Source organism: Prenolepis imparis, unplaced genomic scaffold, assembly GCF_030444845.1.
Source record: "Prenolepis imparis isolate NDT839.2.m4 unplaced genomic scaffold, iyPreImpa1.0 SCAF_8, whole genome shotgun sequence".
Lineage (NCBI taxonomy): Eukaryota > Metazoa > Arthropoda > Insecta > Hymenoptera > Formicidae > Prenolepis > Prenolepis imparis.
Genome location: NW_028141166.1, coordinates 15,313,436 through 15,339,455, shown reverse-complemented (window position 1 = coordinate 15,339,455; position 26,020 = coordinate 15,313,436). Strand labels below are relative to the sequence as shown.

The 26,020-nt window shown below is 32.5% G+C and overlaps 1 protein-coding gene across 1 annotated transcript in view; it reads left to right on the top strand.

Moving 5' to 3' along the window:
- Positions 1 to 26,020, top strand: part of LOC145939481 (lachesin) — an 89,575-nt gene that overhangs the window by 51,582 nt on the left and 11,973 nt on the right. Inside the window, exons 3-4 of the mRNA XM_083043811.1 lie at positions 958 to 1,169; positions 24,126 to 24,339. Coding sequence (XP_082899937.1) covers positions 958 to 1,169; positions 24,126 to 24,339 — 426 coding nt within the window. The remainder of the gene's footprint in view (positions 1 to 957; positions 1,170 to 24,125; positions 24,340 to 26,020) is intronic.

Here is a 26,020-nt window from a genome sequence, read left to right as displayed (position 1 = left end):
GAAAATTATATTTATGATTTTAAATTGCCTTATGTATAGGATGCGATATTATAAATTATTCTTATTACAGATTTATTTATATGCTACTGATATATGAGAGAATTATTATTATTTAATGAAATGTGTTATGATTAAATGCTGCGTTAAAGTTGAAAAATCAGGAAGATATGAAACTAAAAGTTTGACTCATATTTGCGCAGATGAGCTCATATTATAACGAAGTTCGACCTCGTAAAAGCCATCGTGATTTAATGCCAATTTCTCGGCGCATCTAACGGCGGTTTCCATCGGATAGTCGATGACCTCCGGCACCGAAAACTCGGCCAGCTTTAGCACCCGTGCGATAAGACTAGGCTCGTTATATTTCACGTAAAATTTCGTGTATATGATAGATACGTTGTTATTGCCGTCAATTACTTAAGGAATAATATTCGTAAAATACGTATTTCGGTATAATGCTAATGTCATTAATTAATCCTTGACCTATGTGAGGGAAGTATACTAATTTAAAATTTAACAAGAAAATTAAAATACAGCAACAGTCACAGTAGAAATTACATTATTGCTATATCAACGAAAATTGCTCGAATGAACATTGACAGTCGTTCAGGCAAATATCAAATTAATTGTATGAATGTCATGTTAATGTAACCATACATTTTATCAATAGTTGTAATTATTGAATTAATTATTTCTCGAATTAATAATTATAATTTATTCAAATTGCAATGATATTTGTTTCAATCAAGTTAAATTTATCTTGTTTATATGAATAGAGCCTTTCTTTCTTAACGTATATTTTGATATTTATTCAACATCATTATTATAATATTACAGTTTTTTACTTAATTTTTTAATTTAATTTTTTACTTATAAATTTTGTCTGCAAATTTACATATTTAAAAATTATCAAAAATTCGATTGGCTATAATATAATTAATAATTAATTTGTTTCAGAATATCCTGCGGCAGTAACGGCGGAAATAGTCGATGTTAATATAAATGTTAACATAAATTCGTTGGATGGCACAACGGGGAGACCGTTGGACGTCGATCTACCACCAACTTTGCCAATGACTTTCGGCACGGAAAATACAACATCAATTTCGGCGCAATCAGGATCCACAGCCCTGATGCCTTGCGTTGTCCACAATTTAGGAGAGGGCACGGTAAGGCTTAATTATCAGATGTTTAACCCATTGATTAACGTGTGACAATTTGATATACAAATAAGCAGTTACATTCCATTATTGATTTCTCCATAAATGTCACACAAATAAAATTTGTTACTTTTTCAAAAGTAATATAAATAAGCAAAGAAATTTTTATTTTTTCTAGAAGAGAGCAAGCACACAAAATGTATATTTACTCTGAAAATTTAGTTGTTGAAGCTTTTTATGAATTTATTATTATTGCGGCATAAATATCTTTTTGCTGCAATGAGAAAACAAATTTATCTAAAGTATTAGTAATATCACAAACGCCAATCGATGGATTAATAATTTTCAGATAGACCATATGGTCACTAATGTTCTATAATAAGCACAAACGAGCTTTCTCTATAACTATCACTGCGAAACTCAGATTATATCCATTAGTTAGATCCGATTTGTAGTGATTAGCATTATCATAGAGAAAATTGATTTCCTCTTAAAATTTGAATAATGCGAATATAATACTAATCAATGAAAGTTTGTTGAAAGTATCATCTATAAATTAATAATATTTAATTTAATATACATCATAAAACTTCTCATACGGTAATAAATACGACAATAGAAAATTGGCGACAGAGCAAATTTAATACAATCTAAGAAGTCTTTGCTTTCTGTTGCTGATTAATTATTTACTTAAAACTTAAAACGTTAGATGATCATAAATTGTTATTTTATCTTCCACCATCTCGTAGAAATGTCAGTAAAGTGCCCATCATGACAATCGATCGATATTTTTCTCATGAATAAATGTTACTCTCAATGCTCGACGCGATACTGAATTGACATTATCGTGTTGCACCTTTATCGTTTAGATTTTTTCTTGAAAACAGCTGATATTGCATATAAATAATGAAAGAATGTAAGTATACTGTCAATAATATCAAAATTGTTGTAAATTCTTCAAACAAGAAAAATCAATCATTAGGTTGCTTCAATGCGCGCCATTGCATTCCTTTGCTGCGTTCCTTTTTTAGTTGACCCCGAGAGACAAAACAGCGTTACGCTTATTTGCGCCTTAATTAGGTATGCAGGACGAACGTTCTTACAATTGTACAAAGTAAAAACATTAGTGTCATCTAATTTCGATGCAACAAGATAAAAGCGAAAATAAACAAGATTTCGTCGGTCTAAAGAATTTTCAACTTCAACGCTTCTTTTCACAAATCTTGATAATACAATGACAACTTTCTTCCTCAGAATCAATGATACTGAGTAAATAGCTTTGGATTTACAAGCAAGAGATACGCGTGCAATGGATAGTAGTTCCGCAGAAACAGTTTACAGAAAATTAAACGATTTCACTAACAATAAGATGTGAAGTTATGACTTTTGCTAATGAAACGATATATATATATATATATATATATTGTTTATTTTTTATTATTTATTCTTCTTTACATTATATTTTTTAAATCTATTTAATTATTTGCCTGGCATATATTTTTTAATATTTCTCACAACAATCATCTTTCCATTATTTCTACAAATCGTAAAAATATTATAACAATGTTATAAAAATGCATAAAAATATTTTATAAAGCAGAAGAAAAATAAAAATGTGAAAAATAATATAACGTTACAGTACAAAATTACAATAATAATATAATAGCAATATAAAAGTAATAATAATATAAAGTATATGAATCAGTAATAATAATATAAATAATAATAATATTTAATAATTAATGTGTTACATTAATTACATTTTCTGTAAAATACTTTAATATATAATACCTAATACCTGCTTTCTCTCTTTCTCTTTCTCCCCCCCTCCCCCTCTTTCTCTAATTAAAGTAATTTTAACCGATTTTAAATGTAATTTATTTCTTAATGAAATAACACATTTGTATAAATTAAAAGACACAATTTAATTATAAATTTAATATTAAATAAATCACATTTGAAATATTTTATATGCAAATATTTTATATCGTGCAATTTACAGGCGGTAAATTAGTAACTTTGTACATAAATTGAATCACTTATTCGGAAAGTTATGTAAGATTAGTTTTAAAACATCGTAAATTCCAATAATACGTGAATATAAACCGATGTGGTGTGTTGATTATAGCCGAATTCTCGATACCAAAGTTACAGCACTTTGAATTTAGACGACTCAATAGCTTTGCGGATATCGATAAGCTATTAAGTAAAACAGATGTCTCTGTAATGAGATTGTGTAGAAGATAATAAAGAGCAATCCTCAACATACATAGGTACACACACACACACACACACACACACACACACACACATACCGGACAGATTAACTCAGACTAACTCTGAGAAACTAGGCAAAGCATCCTTCTCGTCCTTTATAAAATTCTATGGCGTAATCTCATTTTAGAAGAATGCAATTCGTGGCAAGAGAATTAATGCCGATTACAAGTTTAAAGCGTCGTTTAATTAATCCGATGTTTTCACAACTGTATTCGCGGTTTCTTACGCAACGCGGCAATTTTACAATGTAGCAGACGCGCGAAACTCTTCTGGCGGTTCGCAGCTAACGTTGTTATAAAGTTTGTTTTCTTTGTTTGCACGATAACTTTGCCTGCGCGCATATTAACGCGAGGTTTTTCCCATGAAGGATAACAACGCCACGGATTTACGTGTCGCGGTGTCGACGATGGAATGGAAAAACTCTCGTCCACGAAAAATGTATACGAATAATAGAGGAGGATCTGTGAAAACACCCAAAGTACCGTTGTCATTTCAGCAGACGAATGTCAGCGTATCCTGTCATAACTTAATACAAGTTGCACTGGTTCGCTCGCCATAACGTTACGCTGATTTAACATGCGACGCAAACACGGAGCAATACAATCAAATAGAGTTTAATGAACCGTTTAATGAACCTATTGCTTGTTCAACTTCATTCACCACTGCATACACGTACGTCAAAGTTGGATAACATGACATAGAGTATTAATTATTAACTACGTTTGAAATAGGTATAATAATCGGGCAATTCATTGATTCGCATAAATAATGATAAAAGTTTACAATATAATAAATTTTAACATTTAATAGGCATCGGTCCACAAAGACTTTTTATCTTACTATTGCTTGCAGAATTTTTTTTGCTCGTGTGATTTATTGTATTAAAAATGTATATTTCAAATTAAAAATTGTGTAATTCAATAAGAATATTTTTAAATGTAAACGTAAATTTTTTATATTTATTATAAATTCGTTAATGAGATATTTTTAGAAATTTCTTTCGTAATAGTAACATTTTATATTGTATTATAGATTTAACTTTATAAACTTAATAAGATTCTCTTGATTTTTTAGAAGGAAACCTTAAAAAATGGCGTCGCGCGAAAGAATGCAATCCACTCTCGCGTACGACGTTTGACCATTTCCAGAATTTCAAGAATTTAATTAATTAATTTACAGTACCGTCGCGGTCGGATCTTATTAGAAATAGTTCCTTTTGCTTCCTAGAAGAAGATGTAGTTACGGCTAGGCGCAAATTGCCGCGCGACCGAAATTCCAAACTGCAATATTGCATTAACGCGACGATAAATTTTAAAACGCCGATTTAATTAATTCAATATTCGGGGCGCATTGGTCGCCTCGTTATTTATACGCGTCAAACATAAGTGATGGTGTGCGACGCTGTCACGAGCAATGTGAAAAATAGCGCGTACGAACATTCTTCTTCTTTATCTTCGCTGTTTTAATTCGAAAAAATGTCGGAGTAAAGCTCTTCGGAGTGATGCTCACACGCGTCAGAAGAAGTTATCAAAGAAAAATACATTGGAATGTCTCATAAGATTAAAGACAAATATAATGTCAGAGCTGTGGAGAGAATTTCTGACATGAAGAAGGCAAATCCGTTCCGCGAAGTGCATTGATTGCAAAAATCAAAGTTTTTTTTCTATAGATTTTCTATTTCTTTAGCATTTTCTCTATTTATTAATTATTAGAAAATATATATTAATTAATCGAAGAACTCTAATGTCATTATCTATCGATATTTGTTACACAATCTTAGTGATGGATATTTTCTTATTCTACGTGACTTGCTTTCAAAGAAGAACTCTATCATCACATTCACACATATTTACACAGACTTGCGTTTCTATATTGCGTCATATATCGTCGAACAAATATGAAATGTGGCGCAATTATAAAGAGTCTCCTGATATAAAAAAGAAAATATAATTAAATGAATACGCAACATGTAATTTAAAATATTCGACGGAGATTTAAATGCGAAGCATTTTATTGATACAGGGACGCGGAATATTGGCACGGAAATTGCACAACGAGATATTAAAATCGGATACAAATTGTCGGGGTATATTGTACTCCGAAAAGTAATTGGAATCATTCGCGGCATCTCGTTTGTCAGTTTTGCAGCCGTTCGCCATCGCGCACGTTGTTCCTCGGGCGATGTTCCGGAAGTTATTACGGAATTATTACGCCCTTCCCACGAGCGCTCCAGAATAATTGGCGCGTTATAGGACAGAGGAGAGCAGGCGGCGCGCGTGAGTCAAACGGACGCAGGTAGAAATCGATAGGGACAGCCTCGTCGAACGACTCGCCCTTGTTATATATCGCATTGTCGTTGTCAGATACTACACGTCGTTTCGCGAGAGCATGTAAGATCTCATTGCTGCAAACTGGAATAAGCGCAGGTTATGGCGAAGGAGGAACGTCGGAGTGTTCCTCACAAAGGGAGTCGAGAGAGAAGGACTTGCAATAATAAGAGTCAACGTGCGCGCTTTTCCATTTCATCGAATTACTATATTTCACAGAAAATTAGATTCGCCTGATAAACTCACGGATGGCCACGGATAAGCTTTTGCTTATGCTATATAGGTATATACGGCAATGTGAGAATCTCGTGCATACGTTGAGAGCGACGTGAATTATGATGCTGCATACGGATAACAATGAAAATGATAAATGATCTCTCGCATACACGCAAGAAAGAATATTCCTCATGCAACCCAAATTTGTTAGTTCAATCAGGATGTATGACTAACAAAATTCTTTTATTGAATAAATAAAATTATTTTTGTAAAATGTTTTTTCGTCAAAAAAATATAAATAAAACAATCTTAAACGAATGTTGAAACGATATCCGAATATCATCGATGAATTTTATGCCTAACAGCCTCTTTTCGGCTTTTGTATTGTTTAGTTGCGAAAGTCGCGATGATCTAAAATGGACACTTTACGCATTACGACGAATATGAATTACGACAACGAGTACGATGGAAGATCGATACTGCTGGTAGAAATTTAAATCGGCATTAATGCAAAATTCGGACACGTCGAACTTGTCGTAAGTTACACGGTCCACTCATACACTCTTGCCCTCCCCCTCCTCCCTCGCGGTGATTTATTTTTTTTTCTTCCGTTCGAACGGACGGAAGTAACGACGTTACTATTCCGAGTGCTGGGAATTGCTGGTAGGTTGCGGAAATACAATCACGGCTGAGCGAACTAGGTCGCACACCGCCAACCTTTTTATCCGTAATTTACAGCAATATTTGGAATTCGTTCAAGAGAGACGAATGCTCGGGCATAAATCTAATTATAACCAGGTCGGCTAGATTGCGGAGCTCGACAATCCGGAGGCGTCTTGATATGAAAATACACGGATGCGCTCGATTTCTCGACGCATCGATCGAGGCGATCTTAATGAATGCAATTTGTGTCTTTTGGTCGGATACAAAAAGAAACGCCAAAAAGTTACCGGAACGATCAATCAAGCAACGTCGATAATACATAATTTAGGATATTCTGCAATTGCAGCCGCAATTAAAACTAGATCTGAAAGAGATGATAAGGGATGAAAGGGATGATAATTGCTTTCGATCATAAAATAAAAAATGTCTTATAATTGTTTATTAAAGGTTTTTCGCGGTTGAATATGTACATATTATCATAAAATAAATTATATATTCTGAAATTTGATATTTTTTCATTGATATTTAATCGTAAATTAAACACATTAGTTATTATAAAAAAAAATATTTTACGTTTCATATATCCGCAACACTTTTACATATATTTGGATATATTTTCTTTATTGTATTTTATTATGCATTAGTATAGTGTTGTCACTTATTGTAGAATATTTTTGTTTTATTTATTTTAACAAATATTATATTCGCTTCTTTAAATTTATTTTATTGAAAGCAAGAAGAAAAGGGAGTGTCAAAATACTGCTGTATTTATTGAATATATAAAAATAAATAAAAAATTATTAAAATATGTATGATATTTATAAAACATAACTCAATTAATTAGAGGATTTAAGAGGTAAAAAGTTTCAACTTTTATAATTAAATAATTAAAAATACTAAGTAAACATGACTTGATATTATTTATGTATTGCTACATTTTTATTAAAGTATACATTCAGATGTTTAAAATTACGTGACGTGTAATGTATGAAATATAACTTGAAAATTGTCTTTATTTGTAGATATGTAGATATGTTAATGCAAGTAACTTAAATATGTATGGTTTTTTATCTGTCTGTTCTTATATTGAGTGCTGTTTATATGCATAAAAATACATTCCATTTTTACAAGCATACACACACACACACACACAAAATGTCTTCCTCTTTATTAATAATGTTTACATCTTCATAAATTTATATGGAAATAAGGTTTTGTTCCATTTCTCGCGCTTATTTATTGCGCAACAAGAGATTAGAAGAAACACGACCGAATGAGAAAAAGAGAAAGATAGAACTTTTTCTGCACATTATTTTGTGTGTTGAAATACAGATTGCATAAAGTTAAAAGGACCACTCTATATATACAGAGGTGACCTACTTAATTTAATTTTATTACTGTTTTGGAAATCTTATAAAAAGATGAGTCTTATATAAAAAGATATTTATTTTATTCGTTGCAAAAGTTAAGTAGATTAACACAAATATAATATCTATTCTATTTTCTCTTTGAGTTATGAAAAATTATAAAAGAGCAATAAAGTATGTGCTACTTTCATGAAACAGGAACATATCATCTTTGCTATAAAGTTTAAAAAATAAATAAATAATCAAATTATAATAATATCTAAATGATTATGTAAAGTTTGTTACATAATGCACAATAAATAAATAACATAATAACAATAAATAATATTATAGAACACAAGAATAAAAACTATAAAAATATACATATTAATGTCGAATATATATAATACAATAAAAGAATCGATTAAAATCTCTCTTCTAAAAGAGAGAATACGAATGTCCAATATATTTTACTGAAGTTGTATAAAAAATTGCGGGTGCATTATTCGCATAGAAAACGCGGAGAGTTGAAAAAAATATTAAAGAAATATCACCGATAAAACGAATAATAAGAAAAAAACGTATGGAATAATTACTTGAGCAGGTGTATATACGTATTGATGCATTCGAAGCGTTGGCACCGTCATTACATCAAACGCAATCTTTTTCTCGTCACCCGTAGTCGCGCCACATCGAACTGGGCGACCGACTTATAGCAGAAAAAAAAAATCACATAACAACTCGTCTATTTTCTCCTTTCCTCTCTCCCCCATTTCTCGTTCATTAATACCGCGCTGGAGCACTGTGCAGAAGCGCGCTTATATACGCGGTACCATTAAAATATTCAAATCAAAGCGAGCACCGCGGCTTTTGTTGCCCGCACCACTTTCTTTTTTTCTCCTCCTTTCTTTCTCCTATTCTCGCGCAAAAATTGATTTTTTCTATTTTACTTCTTCCAAGATTTGAAGGAACGGTATTTCGCGGCTCTTTGCTCAAATAATCTCCGGAAGTGTGCGACATTGTCGTAATCGGCGAACTGCGCAATCCTCGTAACTCGTTATGCAATTTATTTTCACGATGCCGAATGATCGGCAGAGAGAGAGAGAGACGCGGAAGCGAGAGACCATCGTATATTGTGCGGTGAAAACTCTTTGGCAATCGCTAACGATGTGCAACCCGATAATTGGGTAGCTGCAACGAGAAATCTCATCTGCGCGTGAAAGCGACGCAGGGCGTCGGCATCGGATATGCCGTCTCGCGCTGCACTTGCATTCGGATATCGCTCAATAAGCGTGCACCACGCACGGAGAGACGCTCCGACGTTGAGGTAGATAAACCTATATGATCCCGAAGAGGCATTCGGTATTCGAAGATGCTGCGAGCGCACGCGGTCCATAAAGACAGAGCGACGTCTCGAAAAGTCGCGACGCGACCGACGAAGCACGGAAATGACGCGCGCAACTTCCGGAGAATTTTAACTTCACGTGACGGATGGAGAAAGTGCATCAGGTGCATAGCCTGCATAGTCATTATTTTCTTTGAAAATTTAATACAGAAATAAATATATATTATCAGGAAGCCCCCAAATATAATGCATAAATTTATAATTGACATCGTTATTTATTTTATTTTTATTTCTCAGCTATTTTATAATTAATATCGTATTTCGATAATGTTATACTTTAAATGATGAAACGGACACTCTATAGTTTTAAATTTTTTTATTAATTTCATGTGTAACTCTTACCAACTCTTTAAATTTTTTTTTTCACATTCTTTACAAACACTAAATTAAAATATAGATAATTCGAATCAGATAATTATGTATCATCAATTTTATTAATATCCGTTAACAATAATTTCTCGAAACTCTTGACTCGATTGATATTTATATTTCTGTTGCATCATTGAAATACATCGCCAGTCGTCTAAAACATAAATCGATGTCGTAGGTGACAGTCAGGTAATTTCTTTTATCGAGAGAAACGATTCGAGAGATGCAGGGCATCGGGGATTGTGAAGATGGACAACGGGAACTCGTGCCATGAACCGGAATCGCGCGCGGCCCGTTTCGTTGCACATAAATTGTGCATGCACGATCGATGCAGCCGATACTTTCTAAAGAGTAAGACTCACCCCGTCCTGCTGGCACGTATGAGGCATGATGGCTAGGAAAAATCGCGTTGGGAAATGTGACGGGGATCGAATGTTGGATATAGTATTCGACGAGAATTTCCACTGCCACGCGATGAACATGTGTAGCATAACGTGAGAACTGACAAATACCGCGCGGATGCAATGGATTGCGGGATCCATGAAATTCTAGGGTATTCTAGGGCCGGAATAAGATTTGAAATGGTAGTAAATCACAGTGCTATAAATCAATTTGCGCGCTTTGCGTTGCCAACGCAGCCATTATCGGAAAGTTTTTTCATTGAGCAAAAATATAGCTGTTTAGATGCAACACACTAATCGTTAAAATGTTTCGTGTGTATACGTAAAATAAAAAATTACCTAACGTAGATTTAATTTATCATTTATGAATATAAGAGTATGAGCGTAATTAATATAAGAGTATGAGTAGACAGTTATGGTTTATCAACTTAATGTTATTGTTTTTGACTTCATAAATATATTCATAAATATGACATTATTGTTTATGTGTTAAATGCACACGCGGTGCACTTTATACATAAATAATGCATTCAAATTTACCACCCCCGAGGAAGCTTATGCACGCGCGAAATTACATTCGCATCCATCATTTGCCTCCGTGTTTTTCTCAAAATGCATCGAGATAATGAAAATGTTACAACAAAAATACATTAAAAAAGAAAGTAATACTGAGGCAATAATGTGTCAACGGGATGACTTCTTCGATGCTGGAACGATCTTAGAGAGCGCATACAGCAAGCGACTTTGCAATTCACAAGCAACGTCGGAAAATCTGCATAAGCATTTGTCCGTATGCATTTGCATCCGTATCGCATATAAATAGATAAAGTTACGTCGTTCGTATGCATATATCGCGAGCATTGCTTAAAAAACTCGCGAATTTAACCGCGATAAAAAAGGGAGAAAAGAGAAAGGAAAAAATATAAAAACACAGTCATGAAATGTGCGTTATATGAAAAAAAATATACTCGTATTACACGCGTAAATAGAGAGAGAAAAAAAGAAAGAGAGAGAAATAAATGTAATAAATAAATAATTAAATATCACATGCGCGACAAAAGCTTTTGTGTTCGATAAATACATCCAATCTTTATGACGTAAATTATTCGCTGTTTTATCTCTTGTGAGAGCGATCCGTGTTGGCGAAAATTGCGTGAAAAAAGAGGCGCGCGCGAAAGGCAGACGGTGCATGCATTCATTCAAGAGGCGCTTTTATTGACGTCAGCGAGCGCTGTAGGATCGATCCAAATTGGTCGAGCGCCGCGCATTCGGCGGTGCTCTCGGAACAATGAGTACGTAGTTAATCCATTTTTTTCTTAACTGTCGACTTTTGCGCGAAACTGCATCAATCGCAATTCCGTGGCCCATAGGCGTTCATCGATGCAGAAAATCGATGGCGCAGCGAGAACGGAGAAAGAATGCAAATGCAGAACATATATATATATATATATATATATATATATATATATATATATATATATATATATTCTTGCGTGTAACGGATTAAGTATTCCGAATATGTATATACATATGTATATACGAGTATATTGTTTGTACGTGTGTTATGTATGCACCTGTATCCGTGTGTCCGCAGGGATTTGCGCACGTGCGTGCATTTTGTTCGTTTTGAACGATACAACGATAGATTTTCGAAACGGTAACATGTGATCACAGAGAGAAGTTTACATTTTAATATATTATTTTATTTTAATAGAGATTCGTAATATCTTTCTCCATTTATTTCTAACAGCCATAATTATCTATTCGTAAAACTCGAATTACTTACTCGAATAAATTGGATTACGTATACAATATTTGTATTCGTAAAAAATAATTTTTTTTTTTCTCCACAAAGAGAAATATATTACAAATGTTAGTATTCATTTTGTTAGCCTTCTTTAACGTTATTTTTAGTCTAGAGTTTTTGCGAGAAGCCATGGAAAAATATAGAAAAATAAATACAATACCGTCCATACACTGCAAGTCATTATTGGAATGTATTTTTTTGCGATTCACCGTGAAGGACGGTATTTGCATTTTCGAATTTTAAAACGCACTGCATACTAGGGCACCGCAAGCGCCAGTTGGTCAAAAAGTAGAGCGGGTACAGCATGAAATGCATAAATCATGGTGCAACGTGAATTAGGAGTGATCTGCAAAAAATAGTACTTTTAGTTATATGCATACATGCAATATTATTTGCATCCAGTCAGTGAGTGCACTGGCACTGCATACACGTGCAAACGCGACACATATGTGACGCGATGGTAGAGAAAATGAATCTATAACTCGACGAAATGCATATTTCATTGTAGCAGGAGATAAGTGCACTTGGTTAAAAAAAAATGCAACTCCAAAGTGGAAGCGCCGATGAGAATTAATCTTAAATAAGAAAATGTATTTTAAAAAATGGCTGCTAAAAGTATAAGGAAGTAAATTCACAAAGCGAAGCGCAATTATCGCCCATTTATATTGGCGATAAAATTGGTGCTTTAACGTTGAATGAAGTGTCATGTAATGCTGTTAAATGAGACTGAACCTTACGTCTACAGTAGGCTATTATTTGAAGTACGGTACATTGTCATGAAAGTACATTCCACATGCATTACGCTTCTTTATTCTTCGAGAAACTGCCTGAGGGAGAAATTACTAAGGGCGAATTGGAGAGGTACGAAAGAGTGTTATTATAGCTAAGCAGTGTGTTACAAATGCGAGACCTTGTATTTATCGCACTATTTTGAAAATGAACGAGAGAGGGTCGAGAGAAATTGATGTCGAAACACAGCTTTTCAACTAATGATTTTATTGTTTTGCACACAAAATTTCCTGAGACAAATATAAAAAAGATTTATGTAATTTAATGGTGATTACTTGATTTGCTTTCCTCTTACAAGATTGCCATAATTTAACATGTTTTAATACGATATACAATTAATCTCTTTTAAGAGAACATTGAATTATATTATCAATATCATTGCGTAATTAATTATGCTATTAATGTTGTTACTAATTAATTCATGAAACAACGGATGGATGAAACAATGCTTGAATAAAATTGTTTTACACATGATAAGATAAATTTTGGAAATAAATGGAAACAAAATTATCATTATTATAATAAAATTATCGTTATCACATTATTATATCATATTTTTACCTTATTTTATTTTGTATTGTTTTAGATTTTATATGCAATAACTTTACTTATAAAATAAATTAAATAAAATAATTAAAATGACATTCAATCTTTTTAAAACCAGGACTATTACCTCACAATTTAATTGATTGGAATCCAATTGAATTTAAGATCAAATTTAAGAAGAAGCGAATGACCATTACTGTTAATAGCGTGTACTAAATACGCGTCCTGCCATTTCCGCAACCAATAAATGTATACATATTTATCACGATACTTCGGAAACAAAAGGAGAGAATAACCGCGTTCTTGTATAGGTATATAACGGAAGGGACTTTGTTAGCCGGCGCGGTAGTATATATGTATATAAGCGAATAGATCGATTTCAATTGGTTGATTGTGCATTTTCGGATTTTCTTCATGACCGACGAGTTAATACATTTTATTCCCTACAACTTTCCTCTCTTTCATCACCTTTCACCGCGTATCGTATTCGCCGGTTAACAGTATCATCTCCTTTATTTCAAAGAAAAGAATCAGAATATGTATCGGAAAAAAAATTACGCAACAAAAGAGCCGGATGGACTGTTAATTTCCGCTTCGTGTGTTTTCGCTACATGCGATTATTTTCGATTCTATCGAGGATGCGTTCATTAATCAAGTGGACGATAAAATCGATTAGAATATGGGCGTGGTTGTTTCAACCCCTCATGTCGTTGCTGCAACCTGCTCTGTATCTTTTCTTAGATTTATCTCCCCCGCGAATTTTTCTTCCTTCGGAAATAAATATCTGCTTGTCCTATAACGGGGAAATATGTACCGCGACGGATGACATGATATTTGTTTTACCGCACTCGTCCGATAGGGTCACGAGAAAAGGGAGAGACGCAGGGAAAGAGAGAGATTGTATCTGGAAGCTGTAAAGTGCAAGGAGTATTTATCACTTCGCTAAAGCAGCTTAATGATCCGTAGGAGCTCGTACCGAACGGAATCCTTCTGTGCGCAGCGTATTATCCTGATGTCCAAGAGACATTAACGTGCCAAGCGCTATTTATAGACAAAATATTTACGCAATGAGAGAACGTGCTTTTAATCGAGAACTTTTTAATAACGATAACACGAAAGAGATACTAATTATGTAAAGTACAAATATTTATAGAGATAATGTAAAAAAAAATAGGAATTTGATGACACGGTGTTCAACATACACGCGAGATTTATTCAAGATTTACAAAAAAATGAAATTTGAAAAGCCACTCTAAAATTTTATTCATAGAATCATACGCTTTACTTCTTTTAACAGAATATCAATTATTCTGATTGATCTGTAACGTCAATTAGCTAAAATGCCGCAGTTCAGAAATGCGGACAGTCTTTATTGTAGATTGAGTTTTTATTTGCTTATTTAAGTTTTTTTTTTTTTTTTTTTTTTTTTTTTATCAAGATGTTTGGAAAATGCTAATTTGTAATTACACTTATTTATTCTTCTTGTTGTCCAAGAAGAATTTATTAAAAGAATTTCATATTTATTATTATAATAATAATCTATAATATTCTATAATTTTATCGTAATTATATTTTCTCTTTGAAGATAAAAAAGCTTTTCCTTCTTCATTCAACTCAATTATCGGAAGCATTCTCGAATCAATACGATTATATGAGCGTTTTACTTTTGTACGCAAAAAAAAATCTGTTTTCGTAAAATGTTCTATAAAATTCTTTAAAGCGAGAACGATTATTGAAAGCACAATGTAATAAGCTCTGAAGGCGCGCTATCAATAATTTTTCCTTCAAGTTGGAGTAAAATTGCTGGTGGCTATGTATAATATACCTATTCGCGAATATGCCATAAGGCGCCTCACGCTCGCGCATTCGATACGCTTCCCACGAAACGTGCATCACGTTTGACGCGTTAAGCGCGTCTCGATTACTTACTACATCATCGATTCATGGCGTTGTCGTTGCCGGATTTGCTGTAAGCTGCTTTAAATTTCCGTGACGACGCGCTAGCTCTCTGCGTTAGCCCTCTCTCCCTCATCGTAAGGGCGGAAATATCCCGCTCTCACCCATAATTAGCCGAAAATCGAATTTGCCGCTTAATGAATCCCCTATTAGGCGCAATGCGCTATACGCGCTATTACCTGCGTTCCGATGGCGCACGGCGTCGGCCCTAATCAGGGCGCAATGTGTTGCCACCCTTCTCCCCTTCCGAAAGGGTTTGCCGCGTCAGCCTCAACGATCGAATTCAGAAAGCACACAAGAATTCGCCAACGGCCATTCGGTCTCTATTTATCCGACTCATCCTCCTCAACCCTCAGTCTGCATCTACCCCACGCTCTGTTTTCCCGACAACGCGGGCAATTCTGCTCACGAGCTGTGCAATCATTCTCCTTTCTGCAACTCTTCTCGCCGGCTTTTAAACGGCGCGCATCGTCCTCTCCCGACTTCCTCCATAAAAGACTCCGCGAAGAAAATATCCGCAGACAGTGAGTAAACATTCATCTCGGAAATTGCGCGAAATCGTTCAGGCAATGCCAATTTTAGCATCGCGTCGTGATGTCAGGATAAAGAAAGATTGAAAAGGGACAGTTTAGAAAATAAGGCGGATACGAAAGAGCAGGGGGAATATATAATACAAGATCTTATCACCAGAAAAAAAATGCCTTTCTTCTTCCGGATTTCGCAAATTTATTGTGGTCGTTTCGAAACTTATCAATTATCATCAATCGGAACATTTGCATATTTTACCTAAGTTCACGAATCATGAAAGCAAAATAAATAATGAAAATTTTACAGAAATGTTCTCTCTCTATATATATATTGATATAATTTGCTATATTTTATATATTTATGTTGAAAATGATATATTACGTTTTATTTTGACTGCAAAATTTAGAGTTTCTCTTTATATTTATAAATCAATGGATGTCAATATAAAACATTTATATCAATATTTCTGTGAAAATAATCATAAGTTTTTAGTCCATACGCGTACTTTATTGAAATAAATTTTAGCGATATTTTTAATTGTATAACAATATATGACATATGCGAAAATGCATTCAAAATAAAAAAAATAAAATCTGAAAAACAAATATGAAAATTGTATTAAAATATCAAAGATCTACAAAGGATGATTTAATTCAGAAACAAAATCTCATGTATGTGTAATCTAAATGTAATCTTAATTTAAATTTTCAAGTGATACTTCTATGAATATCAAAGTCTTATAACATCTGCTAAAGAGCTGCACATGAATATATACACAAATAGTATTAACAAGGTTAAGAAATATACGGGTTATATATATGAAAAAGAAAAAGCACTGAATAACTGAATATATCATATAACGCATAATACAAATGTAAGAAACCGTAAAGCGATAGCGAAAAGGAGGCTGGAGAGAATAGAAGAATGGAAATATGCATGTAAGAAATAAAGAGAGAAAGGTGAAAGAATAGGAGAATACGACAGAATATATGTATATGTACAACAGAACGAAAATAGTAGATGATAAATGATAAAGCAAAAGAAACGAAAGACAAAAGATAAGCTTAGAACGATCGAATAAATTTTAAATTGAAAAAATTAATCATATACATATATTTTAAATATATATATATATATATATATATATATATATATATGTACATACGTATGTATATATAGTTGCATGCTTGAGATATTTCGTGCTTAACGGAAAATTTTACATAGACTTCATCAAAACTCGGTATAGTCCATTAACTGTACGAAATGATTGGAAAGCTTGCATCTAAAGTTGTTTGTGAAACCAGGACAAGAGATTCATTTTCGACGATAAGACGCTCGCTGTGCTGAAGTTCATTACTGAATCCCGGACTTTCGTTAAATAACTCGAATACCTTTCTCTCGTTTCGGTAGCGATAGAAAAAAGTACGCCTTCATTCAAAAGGAGCCATTTAATTTATCGAGCATAATGACGTTCCTTCGATAAATTTTTTTTAGCAATTTGCATAGTACATTATTCAATTTGGAATAATTATCAGAATGACTGTCAATACTTAACTTAAACTTGAGTTTTTTATTATACATCGCTATATTGGAAATAGAAATATAGGCTCTATTTCACGATACATTTTGTAATAATATATAATTAATCTATAATACAAAAAAATTAAATACAAAAATTAAGATACTATATATTTTTACATTCAGAAAACGACATTTAACTTTTATACTCTATAGATATATTTGCGTCAAATAGCTCGTGTTATGTATTCCTCACATGTTTCTATCGATTCAATGTTGCTAAAGTATAACTACACAATAGGTTGGCATCGGTCCAAAAGAGCTGAACCCAATTAGTAATCTAAGCGAGTTAGTGACCGATATCTAACGCTTCTCGAATTGAATAGGGCAGCGTACAACAATACCGCTATTCGCCATCATGTCACGTGAAGCGACAGGGCCATGTCATGCCGACAATAACAATTTCTGTCATTTACATTAATATACCTCACAGGCGTCTTCCGACAATTTCGCAATCATTACCTAAGCGGTCCCTGAATCCATATCATTCAACTAACAACAGTGACTATCCCCGTCTCTTTTACCAGCAAGTTTACAGTAGGAACAGTTTTTGTACCTAAGACAGAGCTTATAGTCCGTCAAGTGATAAATTAATTTTCTCATTAGAGCATTCTCAAGTTTATGTTTTTCTCATCGTATCTCGGATTATATTTCAACTATATTTCTTATATGCAGTTTATGTATTATATATAATCATCATGTATTTTCAACAGAAATACTTTGAAAAAAAGCATTCGATAAAAGTATATTTTGCAAAATAAAAATGCTGTTATTTTGTTTTAATTTCAAACAAAAAATACATTCTAACTAGAAGATGGAAATTAAGTAATATTTTTAAATCGGAAATTGTTAGGTGAAACAATATCTTCGTTAAAAGTGAATGTGATAATTTATCTCAATTTATCGTCTTTCAATGCGCTTCTCGAGGTCTTAAAAGAAAATTGTAAGCTTCAAGATATAAAGACATGTTTGAATAAATTGCTATGTACATGTTTGCTATAAAACATTTCAATAAAGATAAGGAAGTCGAGTACTCTTATATTTTTGATGAAATATGGTTGGCCTGCGAATGAATAAATTCCCGGGACAATCTGACCGAATAAACCATGCCAAATAGTGTACGTAGCGGCAACGATATTTTACGTTCGACTTGCAGTACGGTGGACATATTTTCACATTGTGGCATGCCGACAAATGCGATCACACTTAATTTATTTCAACTATCCATTGATACTGTATCAATAACAAATTTATTATTACTTATTCTTAATCTGATATAAAAATCAATTTTAATATTAAAATTTTAAAAATCGTAAGTTGTGATAAACACAATCGTAATCAAATTAGATTGTTTTAGGTATATAACAATAAGAATAATATAACAATTTGAAAAATAATCCTCAACAATTCCGTTTAGTTATTACCGTTATGTTACATTTTTATTAAGTCATTAAACGTTATTTTAATTAACAAAGTAAATAGGAAATCGTTTTCTTTTATAAGAAATAATTGAGAATATCTTTGCCGTTACTTCCGTTCTAATATTAGTTAATAATTGTTTTTACGGAAACAAAGCAGAAATATTTTATGCTTAAAAGTAAGGGGATTTGTCATAATAAAATGTAGAATAATTACAAGAAACGATCATTAACGGAATCATGATTACGTGAGATTGATTGAAGCGATTAAAACGATGTCATCACGGATCCGGAGGATGGCGCGGGCGTATGCGCGATCGATGGAATTCAATTTTCCGCGAGAAAAAGCTCCTCAATCTCGCTTTAGCAGGTGCTTAGAACTTTACGGGGAATATAAAGGTATATATGGACGAAGAGATGCTATCGTCGCAAGCAGACCTCTTCCTTTCCGATTTTGCTGGTCAATTCTGTCTACGAGCGGTACTGTCATTCGAGGAGCATTGTGCGTTCACCGGATAATCTCTTCGCTGATAGCTCTTCTTAAGATGGCATATACTGATGGTTTTTAGGCATTGTAGATTGTTCGAAAACGCGAAAACGGATATCGATTGTTATGTTTATTTCCGTTTCATAATAGTTGATTATATTCCGTCAATGATACTTTTCAAATATTTTCTTACAAGATGGTAAGAGTTTAAGAAAATATGTATCGTATTTACGAGACTTGATATTAATCTGACATTTTATTATTTTATCGATGAATGCCAAAAATATATGTTTATTTTAATTATACAATAAATAAATCAGTTTTATCGATTATATCTTTTCATAATTAAAGGAATATTTGTTAGAATAATTACAGTTTTACTACAACATAATTAGAAAAATTAAATTTATTCGATACATAATGCTCGGCAAAAAATAATAAATTAATGAATGCACTTAATATGCATATTTTTATAATACTTATAATATATTCTTATATAAAAATTAAATATCTACTTCTCTTCTACCTCTTAAAAACTTTAACAAATATATTTTTCATTGTATAACTCTTCTTGCTTAAAATATTAAAATATTTTTCTTATACTACTGTCTTTCTGAAATTTGATAATTAATGTTATTAAATACGCAAGATAATTAAAAATAATCATACATAATATAAATTATAATAGAAACATCTTATTGTTAGTATCCCTTACTCCTCGGCAAATCTGCTTTAAAAAAAAAAACATGATAATAGATATAAAGGATAACAACCTTTTCTCACAAAAATTTCTTTTTGTTATGTTATGTTTTACGTTTGTATATATATATATATATGTATATATATATATATATATATATATATATATATATATACATATATATATATGTTTGTATATGTTTTATTACATTGTCGTCTAATTTCCTCGAGATTTCGGAGAGTACTTTACTGTGTCCCCCCAATTGGGGAATAGTATATATGTATGAACTCTTTTCTCAGTTGCTTTTGATATTTATGTTTCTCGAGTCCAACGTTTTACTGAATTTCGGGTTTTCGGTAATATCTCGCTATATCGATCGTGTGTTTCCTCGGGCAAGAAGATTATTTTAAATCTTTTTAATATAAAATAGTTGAAATGTACGATTAAGTAATTGCAATAATATCTACTGATATATTAATGGACGGTTTCCATATTACACTATTTTGTAAAATATAGTTCCACTAAAAACAGGTTAATGGCCATTCAGATGACACAAAATATTTTCTTATTAAGATGAAAGATTCTGGTTTAATAGCGTGCAACACATAAATAACGGGTCGAATAAATTGTTTGTATTTTTAGTTGTTATAAACAAATACTGATATAAACATTAAAAGTTAATATTATAAACAGCATCTAATATATAAATATATAAATATATAAATTATATACAAAAATTGTTTAATATTTTATAAAGAAAAGATATAAATATAATATGTTATTGTTACAGATATATAAATTGCGCATTTATATCATACACATTTACCATTAAATATCTCAATTTTAACCAGATAAAATATTTTTTTTATGAAACATAAATTTCAGAATTAACCCGCTACATTTAAATAGAAGCATGCATATGCTTTATAAATATGTCTTTTTAATTAATACTTAAAAGATTAAATATAATAATAAATTTATAGTAATATAAAGATAATAATAGCGATGATAAAAAATAAAAACGTGCAGAAGTCGAGAGATGCCGTCAATTAAAATAAAAGAGTTAATTAGATTTGGTTTTTTTATGTGTGTTGTTCTTTCTCTCTATTTCTCTACATTTCACACTGTGAGTTTTCCCAGAAAAATTTTTCCCTTCATTTCTTATGCAAATTTCTCGGTATTTCTTCTAGTACCTATATACACATACGAATACATTACGAATATTTCGTTCTACTGTTTGCGAGACACTCTGTGTTTGCAGACATTGTCTACATATTAAATCTACAAAGACGGTTCAGTTTGATAGAAACAAGTTTGCCATAAGACTTTAGTGTTTCCAATTGCCGATTTTTATGCAATTTTTTTTTATATCTAGTACTCGGTTGTCTTTGATATAAATTTTTCAATTTAAATCAGATTAAATGTAGATCACTTTAAATCTCTTTAGTCTGACACATTAAAATTCACATTAAAATTAACTGTCGTGACATTCCCAGCGAACGACTAGTTTAGGTTTACAAACTGCGGACTTCCGTTTGGCGAAATGCAAAAATGGATACTGGCCAAATTGTAGCCAAAATATTTTCTTACGGAGATATATCTTCTGATCGACTCCGCAGAATATTTCTCTACAGTATATCCTTCTACGAACAAACATCACCGATTTATGCTATGCGAAAACGAAAGAATGCCAAACTGAAGAGAACAGTAACACATAGAAGAATATTAGAAAAGCGATATTCGAACTTTAATTTTTATATTATTGCCATTTGTTCACGAATAACATTAAAATACATTATAATATTTATGAAGTCGATTTTAGATGATATCGCAATGTTTTCGATGCAAATACTTTTCGATTTATAAATAACAAATTTGTTTTATCGCGACGCTCTTTATTCAACACATATATTTTTCTTTATCGCAAGATAATGGCGTGACAAAGGGGTAAGAAATATGTGGTTATCAAGGGGGATCTGAACGTCTTTGGAGTTCACGATCAATTCCGGTCACGAGCCCTACAATCATCTCACGGCAGAGTCGTCGGATTATTCTGGCTGACGGCGTTTCTTGGTGGCTTTCAGGTAGTTCAAGTGAGGTGGAAGTACATTCGATAGTTACCGAACATTATTGACGTGCTGTAGTTACTGATCCTTATGTACGCGTGTACGTATGTGCATAATGTATGTATGTATGTATGTACGTGTGTATGTATACATATGTTTGTCGCTGTTACTGACCGTTGCAAATTTTTAACAGTTAGGTATACGTTATGAGCATCCGGTGTGTACTTAATGGTTATCGGCGTTAAGTGGTTCATTGACGTTATAAACTTTATAATGCTTAATTTGGTATAGGTAGTAGTACGCACCTCTCTCCACCTCGCGCACGAGATGTTCGTAATTAACTATATAGTGATGAAGCCACGCTAATGGGAGTATTCATTGTTTAAGCTTTTAAGCCGATAACACGCATCAAAATGACCCTATCAGCGGAGATACGAATTGCGGCAATAAAATAATTGATGCAAAGATTTTAAATGTAGAGAAGTCTGTTATGGATTTTACAGAAAACAGCAATTCAAAAAAATGTGAAATGTATATGCGAAAATGCACAAGAGAATATGTCATTTCTTTTTAGAAAAAAAACGAAATTTCATGTGAAAAACGCAACGGTATAAAACAAAGATGTATAATAAAATTTTTTTACGCTGAGAAGTCACTAAAATTGCAAATGAGATATTACAATAAAAGCCGATCTTATGATTAAGAGTCCATAACTTATGTTTTTATAAACGCAATATTTATATGTGTGATTATATTTCTATAAAAATATAAGAAATTTTATTTATAGATTTGCAAATTAGCACAAAAAAAGCAAAGTTTTTTTTTTTCTAAATTATATGTGCACTTATAACGTGATTTTACGCTGAAATTTTCGTATAATGAAACATTATTTGATGGTCGACAATGTAAAAGAAAAAAAGATTATAGCAATTTATTTTATTATATGCCGTTTTTTTACCTAACTATATATTTTTACAGAATACAGAGTTGCTAAATCTTGCTAAATGTCACGATATATTTCGAGTTAGATATATTTTATACGCATAAGATATATTTTTTTGTTTATAGAACTAATCTTTACATAATATAAACCACGTATGTAAAATTAAGACACGAGTCATTAATATAATAACCAAGCGTATAGATTGCAGAACAATAGTTACGCTTAGCAGTTACTGTTTGTGTTCTACGGACGTATCAGTAGTTGCGGATCGCCATGTCGGACAGTAGTTAGTAACAGTTATAAACGGACAGTGATTACTGTTCATTATACACGGGCAGTAGTGTGACTGTTATGGCTAACAATTGTGACAGCTGCGTTGGCAATCTGATTATTCCGACTTATCATATGAGATAAAAGCCAAATATTATAGCAAATTATTATTTTTCATCATATATAAAAGCAACTGAAAGCAGTGAACTAAAAATAGTGAAAAGCAGTGAAAATAATACTCATTTTAATTATTCGCGCAAAATAATATTAAAATAATATTAAAATAATTTGAAAAGTTATTATGAGACATATTTTTATACATTATATTATATGCATTATATATATCTTACATATTGTTATATGTTATATTATTTATATATTTTGTTATATTATAGACTCTCTCTTCCATTCTTGTTGCATTAAAATCGAGAGAATTTTCAGGCAATTTAAAATCGAATCTCTTTACAATGTGTATATATGAATTGAATATAAATTTTACATATATGTATGATTTTCGAATTTTTTAATTTTGTCACTTTCCAATTGAAATTATGGAAAGATTTTATCTCGCAATTTGGATAATTTTAAATTTAACAACTTTTTTACGTTTACAATTATTATGTATAATATTGTCATACGATTATAATTGTGTTTACAGAAAAAATTATTACACAATTTATGTATATTGATCACAATTCAATTTTTTTGTAAGGATATAAGATATTTTGTTTGACTATATAGTCCAGAAATTGCGAGGCACAGATATAAAGCAAAGTCTGTCGTCAAAAATACTCTTTTCTGATCTTTTTGGATCGGAATACTGTCCACGACTGTCGGATCTTTACCAAGAAATCTTTCTTCTGTGACTCGCAGGTGTCGTGGATCAAGCGAAAGAACGTACAGGAGTTACTGACTGTAGGACTGACGACGTACGCCAACGACGAGCGGTTTCAGGCAATTCACTTCCACCACAGCGAGGATTGGACTCTTCAAATAAAATATGTCCAACCGAGGGATGCCGGACTATATGAGTGCCAAGTGTCTACTCATCCACCTACGAGTATATTTCTGTTGCTTGACGTCGTCGGTAAGCGTAACATTTCATCACGAATATAATTATACACTCAGTTAAGATCTTTTATAATAAAATTATATTTCCTTATTATATTAATCTTTATAAAATATTATATTAAAACATTTTATTTACCTTTATTTAATATTTGGTGTAATCTCTATATATAACGCGTGCTTAAAGTTTAATTCTGTTTCAGTTTAATTATAACTTATACTATTATTATGAATGTGAATTTATATATATTGTATTATATCAGAATTTATATCAGAAAAATAAGCTGTGTTTCCCTATTATCTCATTTTTCATATATCATATTTAATTTTCTAAATAGTAAAAGCTTAAAGGATAGTAATGAAAATGGATTACACTTAAAAGGGAAAATTATACTTTACATTAAGAAAATCTTTTTGCAATAACAATATTCAGTTCGTAAATTGTATTACGGCTTTTTCCTCTGGAATTCTTAACGTTTCAGACGTTCGTCGTGCAAAACTGTATATATAATCGAATAATAGTAAATTATTTTTTCTAGCAAAAAAAACTCGTCGACAGTAACATCTTGGCGTTTCTTTCACATCTCATCGCGTCTCCTTACATATGATATTCAACTCACACTTTGTCCGGAATAAATATATATATTGTATATGTATATACGACGAGAGAGGCGGACGCACACAATTCGTGCGCAAACGTATGAGAAAAACGCGCAAATTTTCCCATATGCGGTCGCATGTATATACCGTATATCTTAGCTTTTCTATGAAAAGAGGATCGTGAAGAGCATCGTAAGCAAAGAATGCCGCAATGCTTTTGTCGGTCTACTGATAAGGCTGCATCTATGAAGCTCTCTTTATCCCTCGCTTGTAATGCCTATCTAACTGTCTCAACAATTTGTATGCTTCTGTAACATTTTCTAGATGTTTTTCGCGTAACTTATCTACTTTTTTGCTCTTGGTCGCGTCGGAAAGGGTGGAGGGAAAAAAAGGGAGCATGACATTTTTAAGTGCTCGACGTTACCCTCCCTGGGATGAGAATCGCGTGAGCCGTTACCTGACGAGACATTTTTATTTAGATTTTATTAAGCGACAGACGCGTAAAGAGGGGAGATCGATAGCGCGAAAATACTTTCCCGTTGTTGTGTCGCGGAAATTTCACGAAATACGCTCTCGACTCGACTCGACCCGACGCCCAGCTCTCGATGCACGCGCGCCAGCCAGCCGCATATTTGCATTTAGATTCGGCTTTTTCCAGCGCGCATCTCTTATGCGCGAGACTATCTAATTTTCTCGGGATTTCGGTGCCCTTTTTTCGACGCGCTCTACGCGGTTTCACCACTCTTTTCCTAAGGATGCTTTTGATATTTATGTCCTCGCAGCACGCGCTGTTGAGCCTTGGTCATTTATCCAGCCTTTTGAGCTTTAGCACTCTCGATTGCACTCATGATTTTGGGAATTTCTTCCAAGCAATAACTTCCTAATAAAGTACTGCTAGCATACAGATTCATTTATGATTAATCGCGATTTCTGACAATTTTTAATAATTTTTTAGATAAATTATTTCTAATATTTTTTACACATTTCGAAAACATGTATGGTACAGATTAAATTATTGCAAATGTTTGTATTAGAAAAAAAATGTACTGAGTTATATGCATATCTCTACATATTATCGAGTACTGACGTTTATACTTTGT